Genomic DNA, 23671 nt, shown 5'->3' with positions numbered 1-23671 from the left:
ACGCATTGTGATTTTTTCTGGTGTCTCGGTGTTTGCCGACCTCGCACGACAATAAGACAAACTACATACCTCGGGTTTTGAGTAAGATCGCCAAGCCAAAGCCCTATTGGAGATGCCGTGGTCCGGATCGTGGATACGTTGCTTACTCGTGAACATGCCCCCCGTTTGATTTTTGTTATCTTGGAATATTGATGAATGAAAAAAGAAAACCCGCTTTCTGCACGGGGAATTATTTCGCGCTCCAACTGGAATGAGGCTCCTCCTCTACACCTTTTTCAGGGGGGGGGGGGGGGGGGGGGAATAGGCCCACCGTCCAACAGCCGGCACCAGCCGGGTTCTTTGCCGCACCCCCTTCCCTACATAGTATGTGGTATACATGTGATGAACCCCCACACGCCGTTTCTTTGCCACTGCCATTTTCATGGGGCGGCGGCGTAAAAGGAAGATGCTTGAAATCCGAAGATATCGGCTCCGAGACGCCCGGACAGTTTGCTGCTGAGGAATGGACCAACCCTGAGAGGTCAGGGGGGGAAATGAGATGGAATTCGGGTATGGAAACCGTTCGCTTGCAGGGTTCCAGAGGGCTCGGGGGAATGTACCGACCATAGCCTAGCGGATATACCCATACTATCTATACCATAGTACATTGGGGTGTGTAGTGTAGTGCAGTGGAAGGTTGTATAATGTACCAGAGGCGATGACGGTGGAGCTGGTCAGGGTTGCTGCCAGTGATACTCGGCGGATTACCTAACATTACTCAACCGTACCGTCATCTCTCTCCCTTTTTTTTTTTTTTTTTTTTTTTTCCCCCCCGCTGATTAGTATACGTCCCATTCCCTTCCCTCTCCCGCTCGGCGCCGGGATCCGCACCGAGCCCCGAACCCTGGTCCTTTACCCTCCGTGCCGGCGGCCGGTTTGCCTTTAGGTGTAACTTTGCTCATCGTTGCGTTAACGTGCCCCTGCGCCATACCATTCCATCGCCGCCCGCAGTGTGTACCTGAGTGACAAAGAATCCCGGGCCGAGGGTGCTGTTTTCTGAGTCATTGGGTCATCGAAAAGAAAAAAAAAAAAACCAGCTGCCATGTACGGATATTCGACGAGAACGATCCCGCGCCTGGCGCGAGGCGTGGTGAAACAGTCATCAAGATTGCCAGTCATCACATTCCGGCGCACATTCGCAGCCGCCAAGCCCTCGTCGCCCCGTCCACCGCCGTCGCCGCCCCCGTTCGAGACCGTCCCGACTTGTCCCTCCCCGACATGTGGGTGCGCCGCCACGCCAGAAATGCCAGAGGGTCTGCCCATCGACGTCAAGAGCCCGCTCAACGGCGTCGTATCGGCCTACGCGGAGCAGGTCCTCGTGTGCACGGGCAAGGACGACTGGACCTCGAGGATTGAGGAGGAGAACAGCGGAGACAACCTCGCTGCGGACCTGAAGGAGTTGTTCGGCCGTGGTGGGACGTATAGTGATGTGAGTTTTTTTTTTTTTTTAAAACGTCCTTTCTCATGCCCCTTTCTTCACATTTTGAGTGTCTCATTATGAGAGATGGTTCTCCACTTGTTCATGTAGCAAAGTTGCTACATGAGCCTCGCAAAAGAAAAAGTGAATTGTGATTCATATGCATGTGTGTATATGTGTGTCCATGTGTATGTGTGGGATGTTTTGAGAGAGAGAGAGAGAGAGAGAGAGAGCACAGGCTGACGGCAAGTTCTTCCCTTCCCGCCGTCAGCCATGGCACAATATTTCCGTACTCAACGCTTCTTTCCCCTCCTCCGTACCGAAGCGGAGCGAGCTCCAGACGACAAGCGCCTACCTCCTCCCGAGCTTCAAGTACGTCCCCTTCCTGCCGCGCGTCAGCTTCGACAGCGTCCAGGCCCTCGCCAAGGGCTACCTGCTCCCCGAGAAGCTGCACAAGATGCACGACAACCTGTCGCCCATCCACCGCGACCGCCTCACCCGCAAGGAGGCCTACCAGTCCCTTCTCTACGGGGTGAAGGACGTCGAGGATGTGCTGGTGCTGATCTGCGGCCACGGGGGGCGGGACATGCGCTGCGGCGTCATGGGACCCGTGCTGCGGGACGAGTTCGAGCGGCAGTTCGAGGGTGCGGGGCTTGCTGTTCAAAGAGGACCGGTGGCGGTTGACGAGACCGAGGGCGAGAGGATCGCGGCGCCCGAGGGCGGCAGCGAAGAAGACAAGACTTCGGCGAGGGTCGGCTTGATCAGCCACATTGGCGGGCACAAGTTCGCGGGGAACGTCATCGTGTATATCCCGCCTACCTTGAGGACCGCCGGCGGCGAGGAGCACCCGCTGGCTGGGATGGGGATCTGGTATGGTCGGGTTGAGCCGAAGCATGTCGAGGGCATCGTCAAGGAGACGGTCCTCGAGGGGCGGGTTATCGCTGATATGTTTCGAGGCGGCATCGACCAGAATAGAAAGGTTTTGAGGCTATAAAGTGTAGACGGGGGTTTTGAGAGCTGGCAGTGTAAGAATTTGTACGATAGAGGAACAGACGCGCTGGACTAATTTGTCCCCAAGACTTGCATGTAGACGTTGATGTAAGATTATACTCAATTCTTTACTCGATGTTTGACCACCACCAACACCACCACCACCAATTCAAGTGCTACGCACTTGCTTTTGTCTGTTAAAGGGATTTGAAACATTGAGAGAATAAAAATACATCATTGAGCTCTGGAAGTTGCGGAAACCTGCGGATAAGAGGCTCACTAACACTCAATGAGGGACTCGCGAGCTCACGTGACCGCGCGTCTCTATCAATTGGAGCGAACCCACTCACTCCGATCATTCAACCTTGTACATGCGACCGTTGAAAACGTGACTCGGAAAAAGATAACTAGGACAGGATTTCAAGTACTTCCGTTTCATTAAGGAACGCTGCTTGCAAATGCCGTTTCCAGCCGGAGCCTCCGCCTCCGGCGGCGCCGCCCTTCGGGCTCATCTCGGCCGACGTCCTTTTCACACTCATCTGGCACCCGCCACCGTGATGAGACCGGCCAGGTCAACGGCAGTAACGGCAGCAAGACTTCAAGGGATATCGGGGACATGCCATAGCCAAACATTAATACACAAAAACAACGGCATTCTACGGGAAGCGCGGATATCGCCGAAACTACTCACGCTCGCATCCAATACCCGTCGCTTTCGATCCACAACGACGGCGCACGAAACCTCACATAACCACCGCAAAAGCTCCTTCATAAGCCCACGCTACCTCCCAGTTCTCGTCATATTGGCCATCGCAGGCGTGGCATGGGATTCGCAATGGCTGTTCCCGTCAAGTACGTCCTCTGACCCCGCCGAAGCGACCATCCTCTCCAACGCGAGGAAATTCATCCGCTTCGACGTCATCGACAAGGAACAGGTCTCCCCGACCTCCTTCATCCTCACCCTCAAATCCCCCGCCCCCAAAGCACTTCCCAGCCTGTCGTCCCTCTGGGACGTGTTTGACCTGTGGTGCGTCGAGGTAAAGCAGCCGCAGATCCAGGTCGCGCGGGAGTACACGCCGCTACCCCCGGCAGCAGGCTCGGACCCGGATACCTTGAGGTTGTACGTTCGAGCGCTCCGCGGAGGCGAGGTGTCGACGTACCTGAGCCGGTTGTCGCCCATGGGAGACACGGTCGAGCTGCGTGGTCCACACGGCGAGTTCGACCTCCGTTCCCGACTAGGCGCCGCCGGAGACCGCGTCGTGTTCCTCGCGGGCGGGACGGGCATCGCGAGCGCGCTGCAGGCTGCGAATGCTGTTTTGCCCGGCGGTTCCTCAATGACTATTTTCTGGGCTGTGCGGAGCCGGGAGGAGATTCAGCGCGGTGCGCCGTCCACGCAGCAACATGCAGCGACGGCAGCGTCAACGTCGTCATGGAGCTGGAATCCTTTTTCCAAACGACCTCAGGAGACTGGGTTGAAGATCCAGGCCGAGGTTTTGTCTGCCGAGGCCGACGACGCTTCGCCCATTAGCAGAGAGCTGATCGCTCTCAAGGAGAAATATGGCGACAAGCTCGACGTCCGCGTCGTGGTTGACCAGGAGGGCACACTCATTCGGGAACCGGACCTCGCTGCGGCTCTCGCCCAACAACAACAAGGCCCCAGGCATCTTGGAAATGCCCTGCCGCCCACGACGACAGACGGCTGCAAGTTTCACTCGCAGGAGGCGCATCTCGGGATGGTCGACGGCGCGCCGAACGCCGGAAAGCGGCTTCTGTTCAAGGACGAGGACTGTGCTTGCTCTCCCAAAGACGGTACGGCGGCGCCCGGCAAGAACGTCTTCGTCATCTCCGGGCCCCAGGGTTTCGTGCAGGCATACGCGGGCCCCAAGATATGGCGCGACGGCGGTCAATTACAGGGTCCCGTTGGCGGGATGCTGGGTGCCATCCAAAGGGGTAATCCTAACCTGTTGAAGGACTGGATCGTCCTCAAGTTGTAGGTAGGCAGGCACCAGCTGTAAGATTCGAGAAAAAGGGGGGGGGGGGAACCAAAAAGAAAAAGAGGCACATGTACAACACACCGACGAAAGCATCCGAGAAACAGTGATATTCGATAACGCTGTCTAGTTCTGGACTTTGATGATCCATCCAACCCGAAAATATGCTACAGAAAGTGGAAAAAGTATAAGCCCCGCCTGCCGTCAACTCCGTTTAATAATGCAAAGACAGCTTTCTCCCTTTCAGGCTGTCATTCGTGCCCTATCCCATTAAAACGCCCAACCGTAGTATCCTTTCAATAAAATGGTTTGAAAACGCTGATGCTTTCTACGTGCTCTGCACTTTTCTATATGAGGGCGGCTTCATCGTCCTTCTGATCAGCTTCACTGCATATGTGGGAATGAGGGATATCGCCCCAATGGCGAGGACGCGCCAGATGAATCCCCTTTGACACTTATTAGCGGCGGTGATGCAGGTCGGAATAAGAGTTACTCACAAAGTGATGATGAATTTGAGATCAAAGTACCCGCCGAGGAACGGCACGGAACCAACGTAGATGAGGAACGTGCCGACGATGGAAAGAATCATGAGAGGGTGCCATGTGGTGATCTCGATGGCAACCATTAGAAGCTCATTGAGAACCAGAACGGTATACGACACAGCCACCATCTTGGGGCCGTCGACTTCCGTAAGGAGCTGCGAGAGGCCTTGGATCGTGCAACCTTGGTAGATGGAAACAAGAACCCAGACAAAGAAGGTGCGATATGACAGCGACCGCCCTGACGTGAGTTCCTTGTATAACTCTGGGTAGAGGTTCGCGAGATTCTCGTCGACGTCCTTGTCAAGGACGAGGGAGAGAACAGGGAATGCAGTATACAATGTGGCGTATCCCACAAGAAGCCAATCCTAATCGTGACAGTCAGAGAAATGTTAAACGCGGCCTTGCTGAAGAAGCGCACTCACCTTGTAAAGACCTTCAGGTTCAAATTTGATTGCGATGCTGTACATTGTCTGACAGACGGCAATGATCAATCCGCGATGGATGACGAACTGAGCAAGCTTAGCACTCCGCTTGTAGCTGTTACGCCCGTGCCAAACCAGTAACTTGGTCAAATGGAAGAAATGCTCAATCGAGAAATCCGCGGCTAAACTAGCCTGTCGGCCCTCCTTGCCAACAATACCAACACCGACGTCCGCTGCTTGAATCATGGAAACATCGTTGCCACCATCGCCAATACAGCAGACCCTCTTCTTTGTGTATTCCTTGATCAGCTTCGCAATCTCTGCCTTTTGCGTTGGCGAGCATCGGCAGGCGACAACAGTAGGCAGCTGGACAGCGACAGACACAAAGTCAATTCTGAAATGGGTGAGGAATAGAGCCAGACTCTCGCCGTCAATGAGCAGGCACGAATCAGTCTTTCCGCGGAGGAAGTCGAGATGATCTTGGGCATTATCCTTCTTCTTGAGCTTAGCGACCGTGTAGATATACTGCCCTCGGGCAACCAATTTGGAGCTGACGGCAACACAGCGGGCTGTTTCAACCTTGTCGCCCGTCAACATCCAAATCTTGATGCCGGCGTTTCTCAGCAGTTCTAGGGACGGCTTGACATCCTTTTGCAGCTTGTCTTCGACACCTGTCACGCCGAGAAGTTCTAAGTCGCGCTCTAGATGGTGAGATACGACTCGTTGCATGCCAGCGTCACGCCCAGAGATGGCCAACGAGGCTGCTTGGTAACTTGACGAGAACTCCTGGTACTGCTCATAAGAAAGGCGCTTACGTCCAACCACGAGCGTACGGAGGCCTTCTCGAGCCATGTTGGCGGTTTCCTCATCGAGCCAGTCGTTTTCGGCCACGATGGAACTCATGACCGTATCGGCACCCTTCTGATAGAACCAGATTTCGCTGTTGGCAAGGTTGGGCACGGTAGACTGGGTTTGCTCGTAAAACTGAACAATAATGCCCATGCGTTTTCCTTCAGAGGTGAAGGGGAAGACATCCAGGATGCGCACTCGCACAACTTCACGGCCAGTATCTGTTGACTCGAGAACCATGCTCTTGCGATCACGATAAGCCAGCCGCAGACCAACAGACTCGGTCCAGCGGACGATGGCAATCTCGTCGGGAGACGAAGCCTGGTACGAGACAATCGTCTTGCCATCTTCTTCCTCTGTAGTAGGAGTTACATTGTGGCAGAGAGCCAATGCTAGAACGACGTCGCGAACGCGAGAGCCAATCTCTCTCCTTGTACGGGTAGCGCCCACATTTGCCGAGTTGGACACCGTCGACGAGGGTGTGATCAAAGCCGTCTGTGAAGAAGGATCGGTGGTGGGCTGGATGTGAAAAGCTTGTCTGACATACGAGTTGACTTCATCCATAGCCTCATTGGCATATGAAACCGTACCGACGTGAATTTTTCTCATTTCCATCTCGTTTTGGGTCAACGTGCCCGTCTTGTCGCTGAGCAAATACTCAATTCTGCCCAGATCTTCGGGGATCGTGCTTGTCCGAACCACAGCTCCAGGAATGCCAGGATCTCGCTGGATGAACCAAGAGTAGGCGCTCTTGCCCATGTCGAGGTTCACACGCAGACTGATGGGTACAATGGTCGAGAAAAGAACCAGGAATCGCATAATCTTAATGTACCAGACGTTGCCTTCAGTGTTCGAAAAGCCTTCCAAAGCCACCAAGATGATGGAAAGCGCCAGTGTCAAGGCACATAGGATCTTTGTGAGTGAGTTGATCTCATACTCCAAAAGACCGGTTTTGGATCGCGAAGGCGCAGTAGACAACGCAGACCTAGTTTGAGGACCGGTGTACATAATGACGGCAAGCGTTGTAGCACTGGAGGCGATAACTGTGTTTGCCCATGCAGTGTTGTCAATTGAGAGAGGGGCAGACACTTCTTCTTCCCCATCGAGCGTTCCTTGTTGACCTTGAGTATCCCTCCGGGTAGGTAGAAGCTCGACAGTGCCTAGAAACTCGTTGACCTTCTTGTCCGGTTTTCCTCCTGTAACACGGAGACGAACGAATTCTTCGGTAGGCAGGGTTTGCGACAGCGGTGATGCCAACCGCAACTTCCAGTCTGTCTCACCGTCAAGTTGATCAGTTCTGATGAATGTTTCGCCAGCTGCCCCTCCGCCGCCACCGTCGTCCTTTTCGGTCTCTTTGCCCTTCACCTCCGACGCATTCTTGGGCGCATCATCTTCTGTATCAACCAGTAGGGATTCCTCTGCGATCGTCTCTATGACAGGAGCTGCAGAGGTGGTCTCCGAAGTTATGCACTTCAGAATGACGACATCGGCCGGGACTCGTTGACCTTTGCTTAACTTGAGGACGTCACCGACCTTGAGATCGCGCGACTTCCGGCTGACTTCGCGCACAGAGGAAGACGGTGGGGGCAAGCCACCATCTGCTTCCGTTCGCTCCTCTTCTTCCTGAATATCCGAAAGTCTATCCCGAATGTTGAGTGCTTTCTTGCCTCTCCTCATTGAATCCGATTTTAGCCTCTTGTGGGATCGTTGTGCAGAACCCAGGCCACGTCCGGGCTCGTCAAAAGTAAGAATGGTGTATTCCTCTGCGTTGGCTTCATTGTCTCTCCGGCGTCTTGCAATGTCATCGTATGCTTCCTTGCCCATGGTGATGAACAACACAAATGCCAAAGGCGCAATATAGGTCGTAAGGTAACCAATTCGCAAAGCCGGAATTGCTTGTGACAGTGCCACTAGTAGAAAGTACATGTTGAAAAAGAAGGAGAACTCGTTGTACAGAGTGATGGGCAGGAACGTCAGCGCCGTATACTTGGCGTTAGATATCAGGTTCGGCGGGAACCTCGTCGATTGCGAAGACCCTACTGCGACGAGGCGTGAGGTTGACGGATCATCTTCATCTTGGTCTTGCGCATCGTCATTGTTCGCTTCCTGTCCTCCCGAGTTCGACATGAAGCTGGGCAACCGTAGACTAGAGGTAAGACGTTCGAATTTGTCTCCGGCAAACGAACGACGCCTTGCAGGCGGCCCACCGGGAAGCAAAGGCGAGTTATCATCGTCGGACCCAGCGCTCCCGTCTCTGTACTGTGACGAAGAGCCTTCCGGCTCCCCAAGAAGGGCTTGGACATCTTCGCTATCGCCGTCGCGGTTCTGGCCTAGCTCTCCATATCCCTTGGCCTTCTGCCCAGCTCGACGTGAGCCCCCCATGCGTAAATTTCGCAGTGCAATACGTGGCGATCGATGCTCGGCGGCCTGGCGGTCGTTGCGGATGATTCCAGAGCTGCGGTAGGTTGTGGTCGTGGCAGGATCGAGCTCCTGGATGTCGAGATCTAGGTCTGAATCGGAGTCATTCGCTGGGGAGCCTGGCGGATCCGCGGAACGGTATGACGTTGAAGAAGGCATCCCGCCCGCATTGGGAGTAGGTATATGCAATAGGCGACTCTCTAGCGGAGTGCCGCGAAAGCGGAAGTCGTGATAGAGTTCAGTAGCCGGTGCCTGTGCTGCTGCTCCGGGATCTGCATCGGATAGCTTCGGCCGGGTCGGTTGCGGGTAGCGCGTACGCTTGATGGGTCAGGCGTTGGTATTTGCGCCGTGATAAGCCAGATCACGCAGTTAGTATCGCAGTGTTGACTTGTGGATAGGTAGGTTGAGTTCGTGGTGTTTTGGACAGGTAAACCACTGACGCCAGCTATGCCGAGAGGCCAGGAGGCGTGGATGATGTCGCCTGGAAGGGCTGAGCCGATCCAATTGGATGGCAGTACTGTTCGGACAGTGTGTCAGTGCCACACGACGCTATATTCCAGTGTGTGCTACGGGGGGCCACCTTAAGTGACGAAGCCAGCCGCGTGGCCCCTAGTCAACTGTAAGGGTGCCTATAAGAGCGTCAGGCGGGGGGTTTTTGGCTGTGGCGACGGTGTAACTAATGGGAGCTTCCAAGCGCTAGCACAAGCATCCGTTTCTCTTGCGCCCCTCCTGCTAGTCTACAGTATCTTTTGTAAAATATCCCTGGCGCCTTTTTAATTTTTATTGTATGTTACACATTCTTTCCTTTTGGTATTCACCTTCTACCTTTTCAATACGATTGCATGTGTATCTAGGAGATGCAGGGGCTGGTAGGAAATGTAGGCGTGTAAGAAGACCTCATGCTCTCCCTGCTTTTAGGGTCTTATTACAGGGTGTCTTCGACAACACTTAATCTATGTACTACAATACAAAGATAGGTCGATAAACTATTGTAAATACTGTCTTGCCTCATTCAACTCATCCACAAAACATTATTGTTGGCTGAAGGTCATTATAGGAACCTCGAGATTTTTTTATTTTCTTTTTTTCTTCCTCTTTCTTATCTCTCTCGTAGTATACTCCATTCTTTACAGCATGAAATCCCCTAAGCCACATGCCATCAACTGAGACGTTTACAGCTGCGCCCGGAGGATCTTCGGCCCCGTCCCAAACCACCATACGAACTTGGGTCCGCCCCTTTTTTGAGCACGGAATGACGGAATCGGCAAAAAACCGAGCCTCTGACTGGATGGGCCGCGCCATTCCAGCCAGCATTGACAGGCATTGGAATTTTTTTGGATCCATGTCGCAGCAACCGCAGGCCGCAGGTTGCAGGTCGCAGTTGCGGTTGGATGACACTAAAGCAACAAGGTACATGGCAGAAGTACCGTGCAACCCCATACTTTCAAAGTACCTGCCAGCTTGCACCTTGGGCCACCCCATTAGACTTTCATTTGTCCAGCAAGACACCTTGACGCCGTAATCTCTGCCTTCGACCTACCAACCCGTGAAGTTCAGCATGGAGTTTGTCGTTGTGTATTCTATCTAGACTTCTGCTTCTCTTGTACATGTACGTGTTTATCCTTTTGACGGGGTGCTGATCGATGCCCTCGGTCCCCTCTGGGTCGGCGCGTTGTGCGACGCCAAATCTCCAGAACCGCGCCTTCATGGGCTGTGCTGACCATTTCGAGATAGCTGTTCCTTCAGTCTTTGGACTCGCACCACGCAAACTCGCATGACTCGACCTAATTAGACCATCATCATGACTGTCGAGACCGCGAACGCCTCATGGCATCCGGCCTTCATGCCCAATACTGCCAGTGGCAATACATCCGCTGAAGCCGCAGCTCCCTCGAGCGCAAATCTCGATGCACCACCTCCACCTGTCCACGCCGAAAAACAAAATCCCCAAGAAGACGTCGAGTCTTCACGCGAATCACAAGAATTATCTTCATGGGACGATGACCCTGAAGAAGAGAGTAACCCCTGGCTGGCAAATGACGCCGACCAGGAAGCATCCGACGATTGGCCCGTCTTCGATAAACCAGCAACGAGTTCGCCAGTTGAATCCAAGGACACCAAGGAAGCCCCCAACACCAGTGAAGTTCCAGACTCGGAATCAGCACTGGCTTCTACTGCCCAGGAGACCTCGATCGAGCCAGATACCCCAAAGGAGGCCGCAAAATCATCTGGTCATACTTTAGGACACACCAGCAACGACTCGTTCACGCGGACAGTGGCCCACGACGTCAACTGGGACGACGAACATGATAGTGAATGGACACTCTCCCGAACCGACACCGATCCTTTCAAGTTCATGCCGCCGAGCGACAGAACAAACTCGTTCCCGCCCGTACCGCCAGTCGGAGCTTCGACCTCCGCTCCTGGAGAGGAACATCCGCTCCCCTCCAATCAAGCCGAAGACCTGATGAATGAAATTGAGAACACCTCGGATCACCACGACGATATCGGAGATAAACAGACGAACAAAGCCGTAACTGGGTTTGATTATGGGTTTGGGGATGACACGGAGAACGACCATCAATACGTTGGCCGCGACGTGTCCATTACGGATCACGAAGCTCTTGGTTCACGATACGAAGAAGGAGTGCCTCTGATTTCTCAAGACGAAAGCAATGAGGACGCGCCGCAATCCGAACAACCGCTCCACGGGTTTGACGATGATACAGCTGGAGATGATGACTTTTTCAGCCAGATCAAGGGCTCAAACAATGACGAATTTCCAGACTTTGATGGCAAACAGCCGTTGGAGCGTAAATCTACCATGCAGGTTCTGGGCGCTCTTGACAACCATACATTGTCAAGAACAGACACTCTTGACGATATGCTGGAAGAGGACGAGGATGAGGAGGCGCAAGAGGCTAATGCTGCCGCGTCGGAGCCAACAGCGCCGGAGACCACCCAACCTGAGACTACACAGGTTGAGGAAGCCGAGGCCAAGCCTTCCGATGATCTGGCCGCCAAATGGGAGCAGGCATTTGCAGACGATGATGAGGATGATTTCTTACTCGAAGAAGCGCCTGAGGACTCTGGCGAAGGCAAGCCTGTCGACCCTTCCGCGTTCTTTGGTAGCGACGATGAGGGATTCCTTGAAGATGACGATGAGCCACAGACGACAGCTCCTGCCCCCACACCTGGTATCCAAGGACGATACACCCCGCAAGCACCGGCTGCCGTTCCCCAGAGAGCTAGTTCTTTTAATTATGCCCCAACGCAGGCAGCTTCGTCCCTGGCCGCCCAGCCGCAAGTTCCAGCTTCACCATTTATGGCCGCTTATGGTGGCCAGCCTTCACAACCATCCGCCCCTTATGGAGCACAACAACGTCCCGAGCCTCCCAAAGCTCAAAGCTTTGCGGCTCAATCTAAAGGCGGCTATACATCACCGTACGACCTTCCCATGGAAGTGGTTGTCCCTAAAAAGCGAGCAAGTGCCCAACAACCCCTCCGAAGCCCTTCAACTGGGCCAACATCGGCTCCTCCGCCTAGAAGCTCTAGTATGCAAACGCCTACTCTGCCTCCGCCCAGGACAGCGTCGTCCGGCGCTTCTCCGCCGCCACCAAGTCAATCTCAGCAGCCCTCGACAGGGGGCAAGCCTGCCCCGGCACTGCGCAACAAGGAAAGTTTCTTTGAGGATCTGCCGATAACTTCCAAGCCCCGATCTGCTTCCCGACAGAGCCATCGTGTCTCTTCCCCGGCCCCAGCTGGCCCACCTCAGCCCCTTGGGCCTCCTGTGCAAGGCCAACTTGCACCGTCGCCTCTGTCGCCCCCCATCGATGCTCCGGGCATGTCTCGTTCCGCATCTGGAGGCATCCCGAACCTCGTGCTGGGCGAGCGCCCCAACCCGTATGCGCCTCAGCCAGCTCAACCGCAGATTCCAGGTGTTCCCAGCAATGCCAGGTATTCTCCTGCTCCCCCGGCGGCACCAGCAGCAAACGGTGCTAGCCGTCCATCGTCTTCGAGCAGATATTCTCCTGCGCCAACGGGTCCGAGACCGCCTGTTCCTGCTTTCCATTCATCTACCGCCCCTCCAACAGTGCTGCCGCACTTGCCTAGAACGTCGAGCCCTTTGGCACACTTTGAGGTTTCGCGCGAAGCGCCCACCATCAATGGTGACCATAGTCAGGTTGATCGTAGGTCGAGCCACAGCCTTGAGCCGAGGATCACGAGGGTTTCGTCACTGCCCGTCACCCGTGAGGTTGACGAAGAGGATGATTCCAAGCCTGCGCAGCTAAACAACGGCGTGCCCCCTGAATCTCGGTACAGTCCAGCACCACCAATGGCAGCTAGACAGACGCCGCCGCCGCCTTCCTCTCACGGCTCTCTAGCGCATTCGACCTTGTCACCCCCAAAGCGATCTACATCCAACTACCTACCGCAGGCTGCTTTGCACGAGTCACCGCCCGACAACAGATTTGTTCCACCTCCTAGGTCTCAAACACAATCACCGGGTTCTTCTCACGGACGCCCGTCATCCCAACCTGTTGCTCGCCCATCTTCGGTGCACAGTCCAACATCGCCTCGGGCTACCAGATCCTTCCAATCAACACATGCTCCTGTCACTCGCCCACGTGGACCATCACAAAGTCTCAACATGGTCGCGCCGACAGATGGTCGTGAGAACGATCCCCTGCAGAGATGGAAGGGTGCTCCTATCATCTCTTGGGGTGTTGGCGGAACGATGATCACCTCATTTCCCAAAAATGTGCCGCGTTACGGTATTGGTCAGACAGCTCCGATGATCATTCGCAGCCCAGGAGAAGTTCACGTTAAGCATGTGAAAGATATTCAGCCACTTGAGGAGAGACTGGCGAAGTTCCCTGGACCCCTCAAAGGAAAGTCAAAGAAGAAGGAGACGATTGCTTGGCTGACTGCGGGCATTGAAACGCTTGAGCAGCAACTGCCTGATATGTCCTTTCAAACTCAACTTTCGCATGAGCACAAACGTGCGGTCGAAAGAGTATTGCTCTGGAAGATTTTGAGGATCTTCATTGAATTTGACGGCGTTCTGGAAGGTACCGGTGCCGTTGATAAGGCTGTGAGGGATGTGCTTGCCCCTGGTCTCACTGTTGATGACGGCGAACCCACGCCTGGCTATGGAGCCGCTATCGGTGGCGAAACACTCCAGGAACCTTCTCTGACTCAGATGAGAGCGGATGCCGTGGACTTGTCTTCAATGGACCAGATTCGCAAGCATCTTCTGATTGGCGAGCGCGAGAAGGCCGTTTGGGCTGCAGTTGACAAGCGGCTCTGGGGTCACGCCATGTTGATTTCCAACACTGTGTCTCCTGATTTGTATAAACAGGTGACACAGGAATTTGTGCGCAAAGAGGTGAACTATCCGGGCCACAACAATGAATCTATTGCAGCGCTATACAAGGTCCTGTCTGGCAACTTTGACGATTGTGTGGATGAGCTTGTTCCTGTCCACGCCAGAGCCGGATTTCAGCTCGTCAACACCACATTAGCCACCGGTCCAACCAAAAACGCAATTGAAGGATTGGATAAATGGCGAGAAACCCTGGGACTGATTCTGAGCAACAGAAGCACGGAAGATATCCGGGCATTGAACGCACTGGGCAACCTGTTGTCCTCTTATGGACGAGCTGAGGCGGCACACATTTGCTTCCTGTTTGGGCGAATGGCGACCATTTTTGGAGGCCTGGACGATGCGGCCTCAAACTTCGTCTTGGTCGGCGCCGATCACAAGACCCAGGGCGAGCAGTTTGCTAAGGAAACTGAAGCCTTGTTATTGAGCGAGGTGTACGAGTTTGGACTCTCCCTTTCCGGCAGCTCGGCCCTGTCTACTGGCGTGCCACACTTGGCCGCGTACAAGCTTCAGCATGCTATGACACTGGCGGAGTACGGACTGCGCGATAAGGCACTCCAGTATTGCGAGGCAATTGCTGGTTCGATAACATCTCAGACCAAGAGGTCTCCTTATTATCACCCGATTTTGGAAACTGCGGTAGAGAACCTTCGAGCGAGGCTTAAGCAGGCTCCCAAGGAAGAGTCATCATCTTGGATTTCGAAACCCAGTATGAACAAGGTATCAGACACAGTCTGGAGCCGTTTCAACAAGTTCGTTGCTGGCGATGAGAACGATAATTCTGCAGCAGGCGGTTCCGCAGAGGGTGGTGTCGAGTCTGGACCGTTTGCCAGGCTTGCAGGTGGCACGCCTACTATCAGCCGCTCACCTTCGGTATCTAACTTTGAACCGATGTATGGTGGTGCTGCCTCTGGCTTCCCTGTCGGCTCGCCGCCAGCGGCAGTTCCTATACCCGCTACCAGAGCAGCATCTCGCTACGCGCCGGTCTCGTCTCAGACCCCCCTCTCCAGCTCATACGAGCCTGGCGCTGGGTACACACCTGCCCCCGCTTCAGCTGGACGTTCGTCGAATGAATTTTCTCGCAGCCCTTACGAGCCTGGTTCTGGGTACATGCCTGCACCAGCTTCGGCCGGGCGTTCTTCGAATGAGCTCTCCCGTAGTCCCTACGAGCCTCGAACTTCGATGGACTCGCAGCCTGGCTACACGAATGGGGGATACGTACCGCAGACGGGGCCTTCACAAGGCTACACACCATCAACCTCTAACTTTGGGCAAGACGCAGCCACGTCTGCTCAAGTTCAGTTGGGAGGCGCCCTGGCTTCTCCTGTGCAACCGACAACGGGCTCACCGTACCAAAGCTACGATCCTTACGGTGCAAGCCAACTGCCCACAGTCCCCTCCACGGAGGCTGAGACCCAAAACACCACCCAGGATTCAAACAATGACCTCTCCGGCTCAGGCTACCAACCACCTTCGTATGGGTATGAGCCTCCATCTATGGTGCCAAACGATGAACCTGAATCGCAATCTCAAGAGGCCGCTGGCTCCAGCAGCTACGAGCCTCCCACGTACCAACCGTACAGCTACGAACCGCCTTCGTATAACCCTGAGCCTGAAGAGGATGACGAGTCTGCGGAGCGGAAACCGAAGCCCAAAAGCTTCATGGATGATGATGACGATGATGACATCCCCGCTCTCAAGGCTCTCAAGCCGCAGGAGAAGAGCAAGGCCGAAAAAGATAGGGAGAACGATGAAATGTTCAAGAAAGCAGCGGAAGAAGATGGTAAGATTATCAGCCCTAACTGGATGAGACCCTACTGACATGCGTACAGCCAAACGAGCAGCAGCAGCACAACAACAGAAGAAGGGCTGGGGCTTTAGCAGTTGGTTTGGAGGCAGCAAGAAGGACGCGACTATCGATGCTGCGCAGCCCAACAAGCCTATTAAGGCCAAACTCGGCGAAGCCAACAATTTTGTGTATGATCCAGACCTGAAGCGCTGGGTGAACAAGGCTGCAGGTGCAGAAGCGACCCAGGCAAAGACAGCGACGCCGCCCCCGCCAAAGGCCGCTCCTCGTTCTAGCACGGGAACACCGCCCCCTCGTACAATGACGCCACCCATGGGCCGAGCAAGCGCGCCTCCCGGTGGCCCATCTGGTCCGCCCGTCTCGAACCTTGCCAAGGCACCCTCTCAGGAGAGCCTTGGTGGCCCGCCGGGACCCCCAACTGGCATGATGCGCTCAGTATCAAACACCAGTGCCACTGGTGGTCCTCTCAGTGGCCCCCCGAGCCGACCAGCGACCAGCATGAGTAATGCCAGTAGTATCGATGACTTGCTAAGTGCCGCCGGCCCGCGGAAGCCGGGAGCCAAAAAGGCGAAGAAGGGTGGGCGATACGTCGATGTTATGGCTAAATAGGATACAGCAGAGGATTCACGATTTTCAGATTCACGATCGAAGACGGCGCCGGTGCTATGAGTTGGCGATGTATATTGTATTATAGATTTCCCAGTGACTGCATTGTAATAGTTGTTTTCGGGCCCATACTGCTCTGCGTTCTGCGCGGTGTCGGTAGCCCGTGTATTGTCTCACTATGTCAAAGGCTGCTGGTCAAGCATGGCTTGTCCATGACAAACCAATCGCAACATGAAGTCTGTGACAAAGGAGGCGTTGATAATGCTCATCACGTGCCCGTCTAACTGGCGGATGTACTTACTTCAAATTGTTTCCGCGAAGTAAAGGATCAATAATGGTCTTCAGTCTAAGTCCAAATATCAAACGGAGTTAGCGGGGTTTAGGGGGCTGGTGATCCAGGGTCCAGGTAGGGGATCTGGGGTACAACCGCGGGCAACACTGCTCGCCGTGTGTTCGCTTATCAGTACCCGGTTTGATTGGTCCAGCTGCGTAACAGCTGATGGGGGGAATGCGCAAGGAAGTGGCAGCCTTGAGCCCCAAACCTTCCGAACCTGATGCGTCTTAGCGGAAACATCAGGCCCACCACCCTCGGTACAGAGAGGTGGGCTGCACCGACAGGCGCTAGCTGTACTGAAGAAGGTACATCGCTGCGACTGCGAACTACCTAATGACGACGGTCTTTGGTGATCAAGTCTCAACCTTTCTTTACCAACTTACCTATCTAATAAATATATCAAACCCTTCACCTCTGGCTGACCCTGGGGCTTTGCTGCCGTTTCTCTTATTTCTTTTGGCCTTTCTGCTCGGTCGTTCCCGTTGCATGAGCGAAACACGTGGTGACGTCTCAGCCTTTCTCGCTTTCCTCGATTTTCCTCCCATCACACCGACCTCGATCGCCACCTTCTACCTCATTCTCTTTCTCCGATTATAGACTGCTTCCGCCACTTCGCTTACGGCTTGTACCTTTCTTGGTGTCAAGGTTGCTTCCACACGAATAGACGGCGTTCTTTCCTCCTATAATAACCAGCTTCTCGACTATGAACTCGTGCCCCTCTTAACGCAACCGAACCACACCTCACGATGGACTATTCGCGACTCAAGGCTGCTGCCTTGCAAGGCGCCGAGGACGAAGAGGCCGTCACTGTCGATACCAGGGCCTTGATTGACAAAGTTCTTGCAAGATACTCGGGTGAATGGACGACCCTGCGAGAACTCATTCAGAACGCCGCCGACGCGCAAGCAACAACGGTCAAAGTCAAATGGGAGACACTACCTTCGACTTCAGTTGCGCTTCCGAATACTACAAACCGATCCGAATTACTTAAACATGTCATTGCGAATCACACTCTGCGACGTCTTGTCGTTCAAAACGATGGCCAGCCGTTCACAAAGACCGACTGGGGGAGATTAAAGAGGATTGCCGAGGGAAACCCTGATGAAACAAAGATTGGTGCCTTTGGTGTTGGTTTCTACAGCGTCTTTGCCGACTGCGAGGAGCCATTCGTAAGCTCAGGCAACGAGGCTATGGCATTCTACTGGAAAGGGAACGCTCTCTTCACCAAGAAGTCAACATTGCCCGAAGACCAGAGAAGCGGTGATACCACATTCGTTCTCGACTATCGGAATTCCACTACCCCTCTACCGAATCTCCTATCGGTCAGTCAGTTTCTCGCCACGAGCTTGACATTTGTTGCCCTTCAACATGTGGAATTTTGGATCGACGACTACAAGATACTGGCTCTCCACAAGAAAACATCGCCGAGCCTTGAGGTGCCTATCCCGAGGGACCTCGAAACACGGACGAAGGAGGGGCTCATGAAAGTCAGTTCCGTGGAACGCACTAGCACTCAGATCGATGCGGCTGTTATGAGCGCAGCGGGTTGGAAGCCAAAGGCAGCCGCAGCCACCAAGACCTCTGATTCGTATGGCATGGGATCCGAAGTGCCCTCACTTCGGAGCTTCTTCTCCAGATTGACCTCTTCAGCGACGCAGGCCACCGCAAAGGGAAAACAACAGAGAGAAGAGGCTGCAGCTCAGGAAGAGATTAGCGAGGACGTGACAAAGATTTCTACTTCGACCATATTCCTTCGTGTGACGAGTGCAGCAGTTAAAACCCATGTGTCGACATCCTTTGCAAGTGAGCTAGAGCGAGCAACGAAGAAACCGCCGCCAAAGACTACGAAACTAGCCATCCTTACCTCGTCCTATGACGAGACCATGGCATCAGAGAGCTCACGCTCTGCTACTATATCAAAGACGGTCGATGTCTTCGCATCAGTTTTGCCAAGCAAAAAGCCAGGTGGACGTATCTTCATCGGCTTTCCTACGACCCAAACAACCGGTGCCGGCATGCACATTTCTGCCCAATCAGTGATTCCTACCGTTGAGCGTGAGGCCATTGATCTCAACGCACGATGGGTCAGGACGTGGAACATCGAAATGCTTCGAGCGGCTGGTATCATGACCAGACTGGCGTTCATCAACGAGATGAGCGATTTAGACTCCAAGATCAAGAGTACTGTTGGAACAGGAATGAAACTGGCAGCAGCGGATATTGCAAAGCTGATGCCTGAAGCACTTCACATTCTTAAGACCTTCACATTTACTGACTCCACACCAAGCGGCCATGTTGCACAGATTCTTGAGGAATCGTTTTGGACTGCATTCAAGAAGGCTTCTGTTGAGGTTTTCTCTTCCCGCGGTGTTTTGTCGAGCACAAAAGTCCGCATCGGTTCGGACGAGCTCAGCAAGTTTGTTGATACCATTCCCGTCGTTCCCAAGGAGCTCATGGAAAACTCGTTTGTGCGAAAGTTGATCGACTTTGGGCTTATTAGCCCCATTACCGTGGATGATGTTCGAGCAGAACTAGAAGCTAAAGCGATGAACAAGGAGCAACTGGTTAATTTCATTAGCTGGGCTGGAAAGAAAGCGCTCAATGGGGAGCTAGACCCCCCTAGCAAAGCCCGACTTCTCGACGTTGCGGTTGCGACAGTCAGTGAGAATGGTGAACAAGGCGACATCATCGCCTTGGGTACCATCACGAACTATCAAGCAGCGAACAAGATTCCAGCGAATCTTCCTATCCCTCCGACGACCATTCCTCTGGCATATACAAACACCTGCTCTGCCCCTGAATTGCAAGCTCTTGGCTGGGATCCTCTCGAGATTGTGCCCTGGTTACGCTTTTTGATAGAGACCAGTTCAAGCAAGTCGGACGACGAGAACCTGAAAAAGTCACCCAAATTTGCAGTTCAAATTCTAACGGTGTTATCTAAAAACTGGGATAATATCAGTCAGAACTCCAAAGCGACGATCATAACGCTTCTCCAGGCCCATACTGTCATGCCGACAAAGATGGGCATGAAGAAGCCAACTGATTCTTTCTTCCCCAGCGTCAAACTTTTTGACGATTTGCCTGTTATCCAAGGCTGCCAGAGTTTGAAGGACAAATTTCTTTCGGCGATTGGCGTGCGCAAAACGGTCGACCTGGATACTATCTTCTCTAGACTACTGAGTCCTTCAGCCGAAGGTGGTGCGCAGAAATGGAGCCATATGGAGCTCATCAAGTATCTTGCTTCGGTCAGGGATGACATTCCTGCAGAGGATATGAGGAAACTTAAAGAAACACGTTTCTGCCCTGCGGAGGCTGGTCCGAAAGGCATGGAGCCCACCAAGGGGAGCACCCAACTTTACAAGGTCTCAGAGTTGTTCGAGCCAAAAGACACGCTGAGAGCTCTGCAATTGCCAATTATGCAATGGCCTGGCCCGCCTGGAAGCTATAGGTCCAACAGCCATGAGGGTCGGTTCCTCGCCATCCTGGGCTTGCGTCCCTACCCGTCTGTCCCTGAGATGGTTGACATGATGTCATCCAAGGACGCAGAGCTGAGGGTTTCCGCGATGACCTATTTCATTGCAAATCATCACATAAACGGGTACGGGTCCTTCAACCTCGCTGACAGCCGTAGGGCTTTCCTGCCCATTCAAAATGAAAATAGGCTGGTCCCACCGTCTGCTTGCTTTACGAATGAGGGTGCTGCAGTCCTGGGCTTCGACATCCTTAAGAGAGAGCTTCACGTACATGCCAACAAGTTTGGTGTTGTCAGAGATCCGCCAATTGTTGAATGTGTGTCGCGTTTGCTAGCCAAACCTCCACAGGATCGTCAAATGGCCGTCACTCTGTTCGAATACTTTGCCTTGCGGCTTGGTGATCTCGGAGAAGGCAGTTTGGCGAAATTACGAGATGCTCCCATCGTCCCAGTCACTCGGCAAGCCCGTGATGACAACGAGAAGTCAGGCTCTTATGTTACTCATGTGAGCCCTAAACGATGTTATTTGGGTAGTTCTGCGACTTATGGCAACATTTTTGACTTCGTTGATTTCGGCACGAACGCCAACACTTTCCTGTTCAAGTGCGGAGCCAAGAATGAACCTACAAAACCAGAAATCGCACATCTCGCATGCAATGAGCCAGCACGTCTTCTCGGCATCCTGCAAAGCCCGGATAAATATCTAGCGCTTTTGAAATCATTAGCTGAGAATTGGGCAACTCTGAAGAGAGATAAGGAGCTGGTCAGGAAGATGAGAGCGTCTCCTTTCCTATTGGCTGCTAAGGAAATCCCGTCACCCACGCCGTCCAAGGATAAGCTCATTGACATTGACGACGATGACGCCCCAATCAAGCAATATCAGCTCGCTACGGCCAGCCGGATTGTCATTCTGGACGATATTATCAGCTATCGCCTCTTCAAGGACTATTTGATTACAGCGCCCGAGGAGGAAGTTTTAGAAGAGTTTTATTATCAGCTGGGCGCCCAAAACTTGAGCTCACTTGTGGAGGAGGAAGTCAGGATTGGTCCACATGCAGATAAGCAAGATCGGGCGGCAAAGCTGCGGAAGCACGTCCTCGAGCGCTCCAAGATCTTTCTACACGAATATTCAAACTACCGCCGAGACTACATCAAACACGATGCGAAGTGGTTGGAGAAGAGCTTACGGGTTGAGCTTGTGCGGTCTGTGGCATTACGACGGTCTCTCAAGGGCCACAGCCAATCCCATACGGAGAAGAGATCTGCGGCTAGTGCTCAGTCTGGCTCCAGCTGGATTTTGTATGTTACCGCCGAGGGACAGCCCGACATGTACCAGGTCGGACAAGCCATTTGTCAGCTCCTTTTGACAAGGCCTAATCAGCAGGCATACCTCTTCTTCGAGCCCTTCCTCACTCTTGACCTTCTTGGCTTGCGAGCCAGAGGATACAATGTAGATCGTATCTTGCGAGCAAAGGCCGCGGAGGCCAGGATTGCCGAGGAGGAGCGCCGCAAGGCACTTGAAGCGGAACAAAAACGCATTCAGGACAAAGAGCAAGAATGGGGACAACAAGCCAAGGCGGCCGAAGCTGCTCGACAGGCGACTCGGACCCCGGAACCCGTCATGCCAGGATCGTTTATGAATGACAGTCCCGAAGAGTCGCACAAGCTACCACCTCCCCAGCAGCAAGGACGAAAGGGCAAAGGTCTCTTTTCCAATCTTTCCCGCCGCTTTGGTTTCGAAAGCAATGACAATGACGAGGCGGAGGACCAGCTGCAAAAGTTTATTGACAAGCCTCAACAGAGCCATCAGCATGGAGCTGTTGACCAACCGAGCGGGGGCGGTAACGGTTCTGACAAGAAGGACGACGGGCGTGTAACCAACCCCGCCACTGTTGGCCAGAACCTTCTCAACGCTATCAACTCCACAAGAGCCCATGATTCAAACAGTGTTTTCTCACCCCCAAGTGTGAACGAGGTCAAAGAGCAAGCCACTTATTGTGACAGTACGCCAGCACAGAACATTGTGTTTGCTGCTGAGGCTTCCAACAGCATGAAGGTGTTTGTTTCAAAGAACCTATCCACTGATGCCGGTCGCTTCTTGTCAACATACCACGGCGCTATTAACGCGTTCGCCTCTCTGCTCACTGAGGTGGGCAGCATTTACTCGCTTTCTCCCCGAGTTCTTCATATTTTTTATGATGAATCAGGCTCTACAATCGCCTTCAATAGCAATGGCAGCATTTTCTGCAACCTGCGTTTCTTCCTGCAGTTGCACGCAGACAAGATCGGCCAATCTCGAGCTAGTGAAGCAAAGGCTGAGTCAGCTGTGTGGTGGTGGGTTGTGATTGCTCACGAACTGGCGCACAACCTAGTTCAACCCCACAACTCCGATCACAGCTACTACACGTATGTAGATCCGTTCCTACTCTATAACTTTGACTAACAGTGTACAGTGAGTCTTTCATTCAGCAGTACTTTGCCAAAATGGTTGCCAAGACGGTGCAGTGGGCTCAGCAGTCGGCCAATGCCCCTTCAACTACCCCTGCTCTTCCACCAGCGCCATCTCAAGCACCGCAGGCCCCACCATCATACCAAGAGAGCAATAGACAAGTACCGGGCAATGCAAGATACACTTTGTTTGATTAGAGGTCGTCCAGACGACATACGGTACGGTTATAAGTCCGGTACTACCTTCGACAGAAGGGTTCACAGACATAGACACGCATCTCATCCTTTACAGCATTTGACTATGCTCTAGCATTGTTGGAGTTTGGTAGCACATCGGATAATATCATTGTAGATTTACATAGACCTGTATATTTTACTGTTACAGCTTGGTTGATGAATCGTTAGCCTTGTCACTCTTTGTGAACCCCTCGCGTGTTGTTGAGCCTTGCCTTTGCTGGCCGCCTCTGCTGCCCGCTTCTTGACCTCCAACTGTGAGAAATGCAGTTTCCGCTTCGTGTGCGGTGCTTCCGTAGTTGGATCTCGTCAGAAGCTTTCCAGTCTTTGCCACAACTTTAAGACGTACCTCTTTGGCCGTGCTCATACCAAATCATACCGATCGAAGTCGGCTCTGCGGATTTTTGACTGTATTTGTGGGCCGTGAGAGACACAACCAGCGCCATGAGACTTGTAAAATATCGAGACAATTTGAGATGGAGGAATGTTTTGAGAGGACATCCCAAAATATGCAGTGATTTAACACACTTGTGGCAAAGGCGAGGTTTCGTTTTAAGGGGGTTTTCTGGTTGAACGAGTTTGAAAGGCATAAGTTCGCCTACACATTGCGTTGAATTATTCATCCTTCGGCTGGGGCGTAACTTTGATGCAATAAGCCAGGTTTCTACTTGAACGGGCTGGATATGAGAAAAGTGCCAAGAGGTGCTTGTCTCGCA

General features: G+C 53.4%; 4 protein-coding genes across 4 annotated transcripts; 3 read left to right on the top strand and 1 right to left on the bottom strand.

Annotated features, from left to right (window-relative positions):
- Positions 1-1081: 1081 nt before the first annotated feature.
- Positions 1082-4440, top strand: CTRU02_201757 (oxidoreductase FAD-binding domain-containing protein; the record flags this gene model as incomplete). The annotated part of the gene is made up of 3 exons (XM_070203917.1): positions 1082-1468; positions 1782-2326; positions 3210-4440. The coding sequence occupies 3 exons, from the start codon at positions 1082-1084 to the stop codon at positions 4438-4440; spliced, it is 2163 nt and encodes a 720-aa protein (XP_070062499.1).
- Positions 4441-4765: 325 nt separating this feature from the next.
- Positions 4766-8827, bottom strand: CTRU02_201756 (phospholipid-translocating p-type; the record flags this gene model as incomplete). The annotated part of the gene is made up of 3 exons (XM_036729879.1): positions 4766-4883; positions 4935-5344; positions 5402-8827. The coding sequence occupies 3 exons, from the start codon at positions 8825-8827 to the stop codon at positions 4766-4768; spliced, it is 3954 nt and encodes a 1317-aa protein (XP_036578413.1).
- Positions 8828-10469: 1642 nt separating this feature from the next.
- CTRU02_201755 (COPII coat assembly protein SEC16) lies at positions 10470-16470 on the top strand (the record flags this gene model as incomplete). The annotated part of the gene is made up of 2 exons (XM_036729878.1): positions 10470-15837; positions 15887-16470. The coding sequence occupies 2 exons, from the start codon at positions 10470-10472 to the stop codon at positions 16468-16470; spliced, it is 5952 nt and encodes a 1983-aa protein (XP_036578412.1).
- Positions 16471-17547: 1077 nt separating this feature from the next.
- Positions 17548-22729, top strand: CTRU02_201754 (hatpase c domain-containing protein; the record flags this gene model as incomplete). The annotated part of the gene is made up of 2 exons (XM_036729877.1): positions 17548-22680; positions 22727-22729. The coding sequence occupies 2 exons, from the start codon at positions 17548-17550 to the stop codon at positions 22727-22729; spliced, it is 5136 nt and encodes a 1711-aa protein (XP_036578411.1).
- Positions 22730-23671: the final 942 nt, after the last annotated feature.

Source organism: Colletotrichum truncatum, assembly GCF_014235925.2.
Source record: "Colletotrichum truncatum strain CMES1059 chromosome Unknown Contig_0001, whole genome shotgun sequence".
NCBI classification, from domain to species: Eukaryota; Fungi; Ascomycota; class Sordariomycetes; order Glomerellales; family Glomerellaceae; genus Colletotrichum; species Colletotrichum truncatum.
This window is presented reverse-complemented; position numbering and strand designations above follow the sequence as displayed.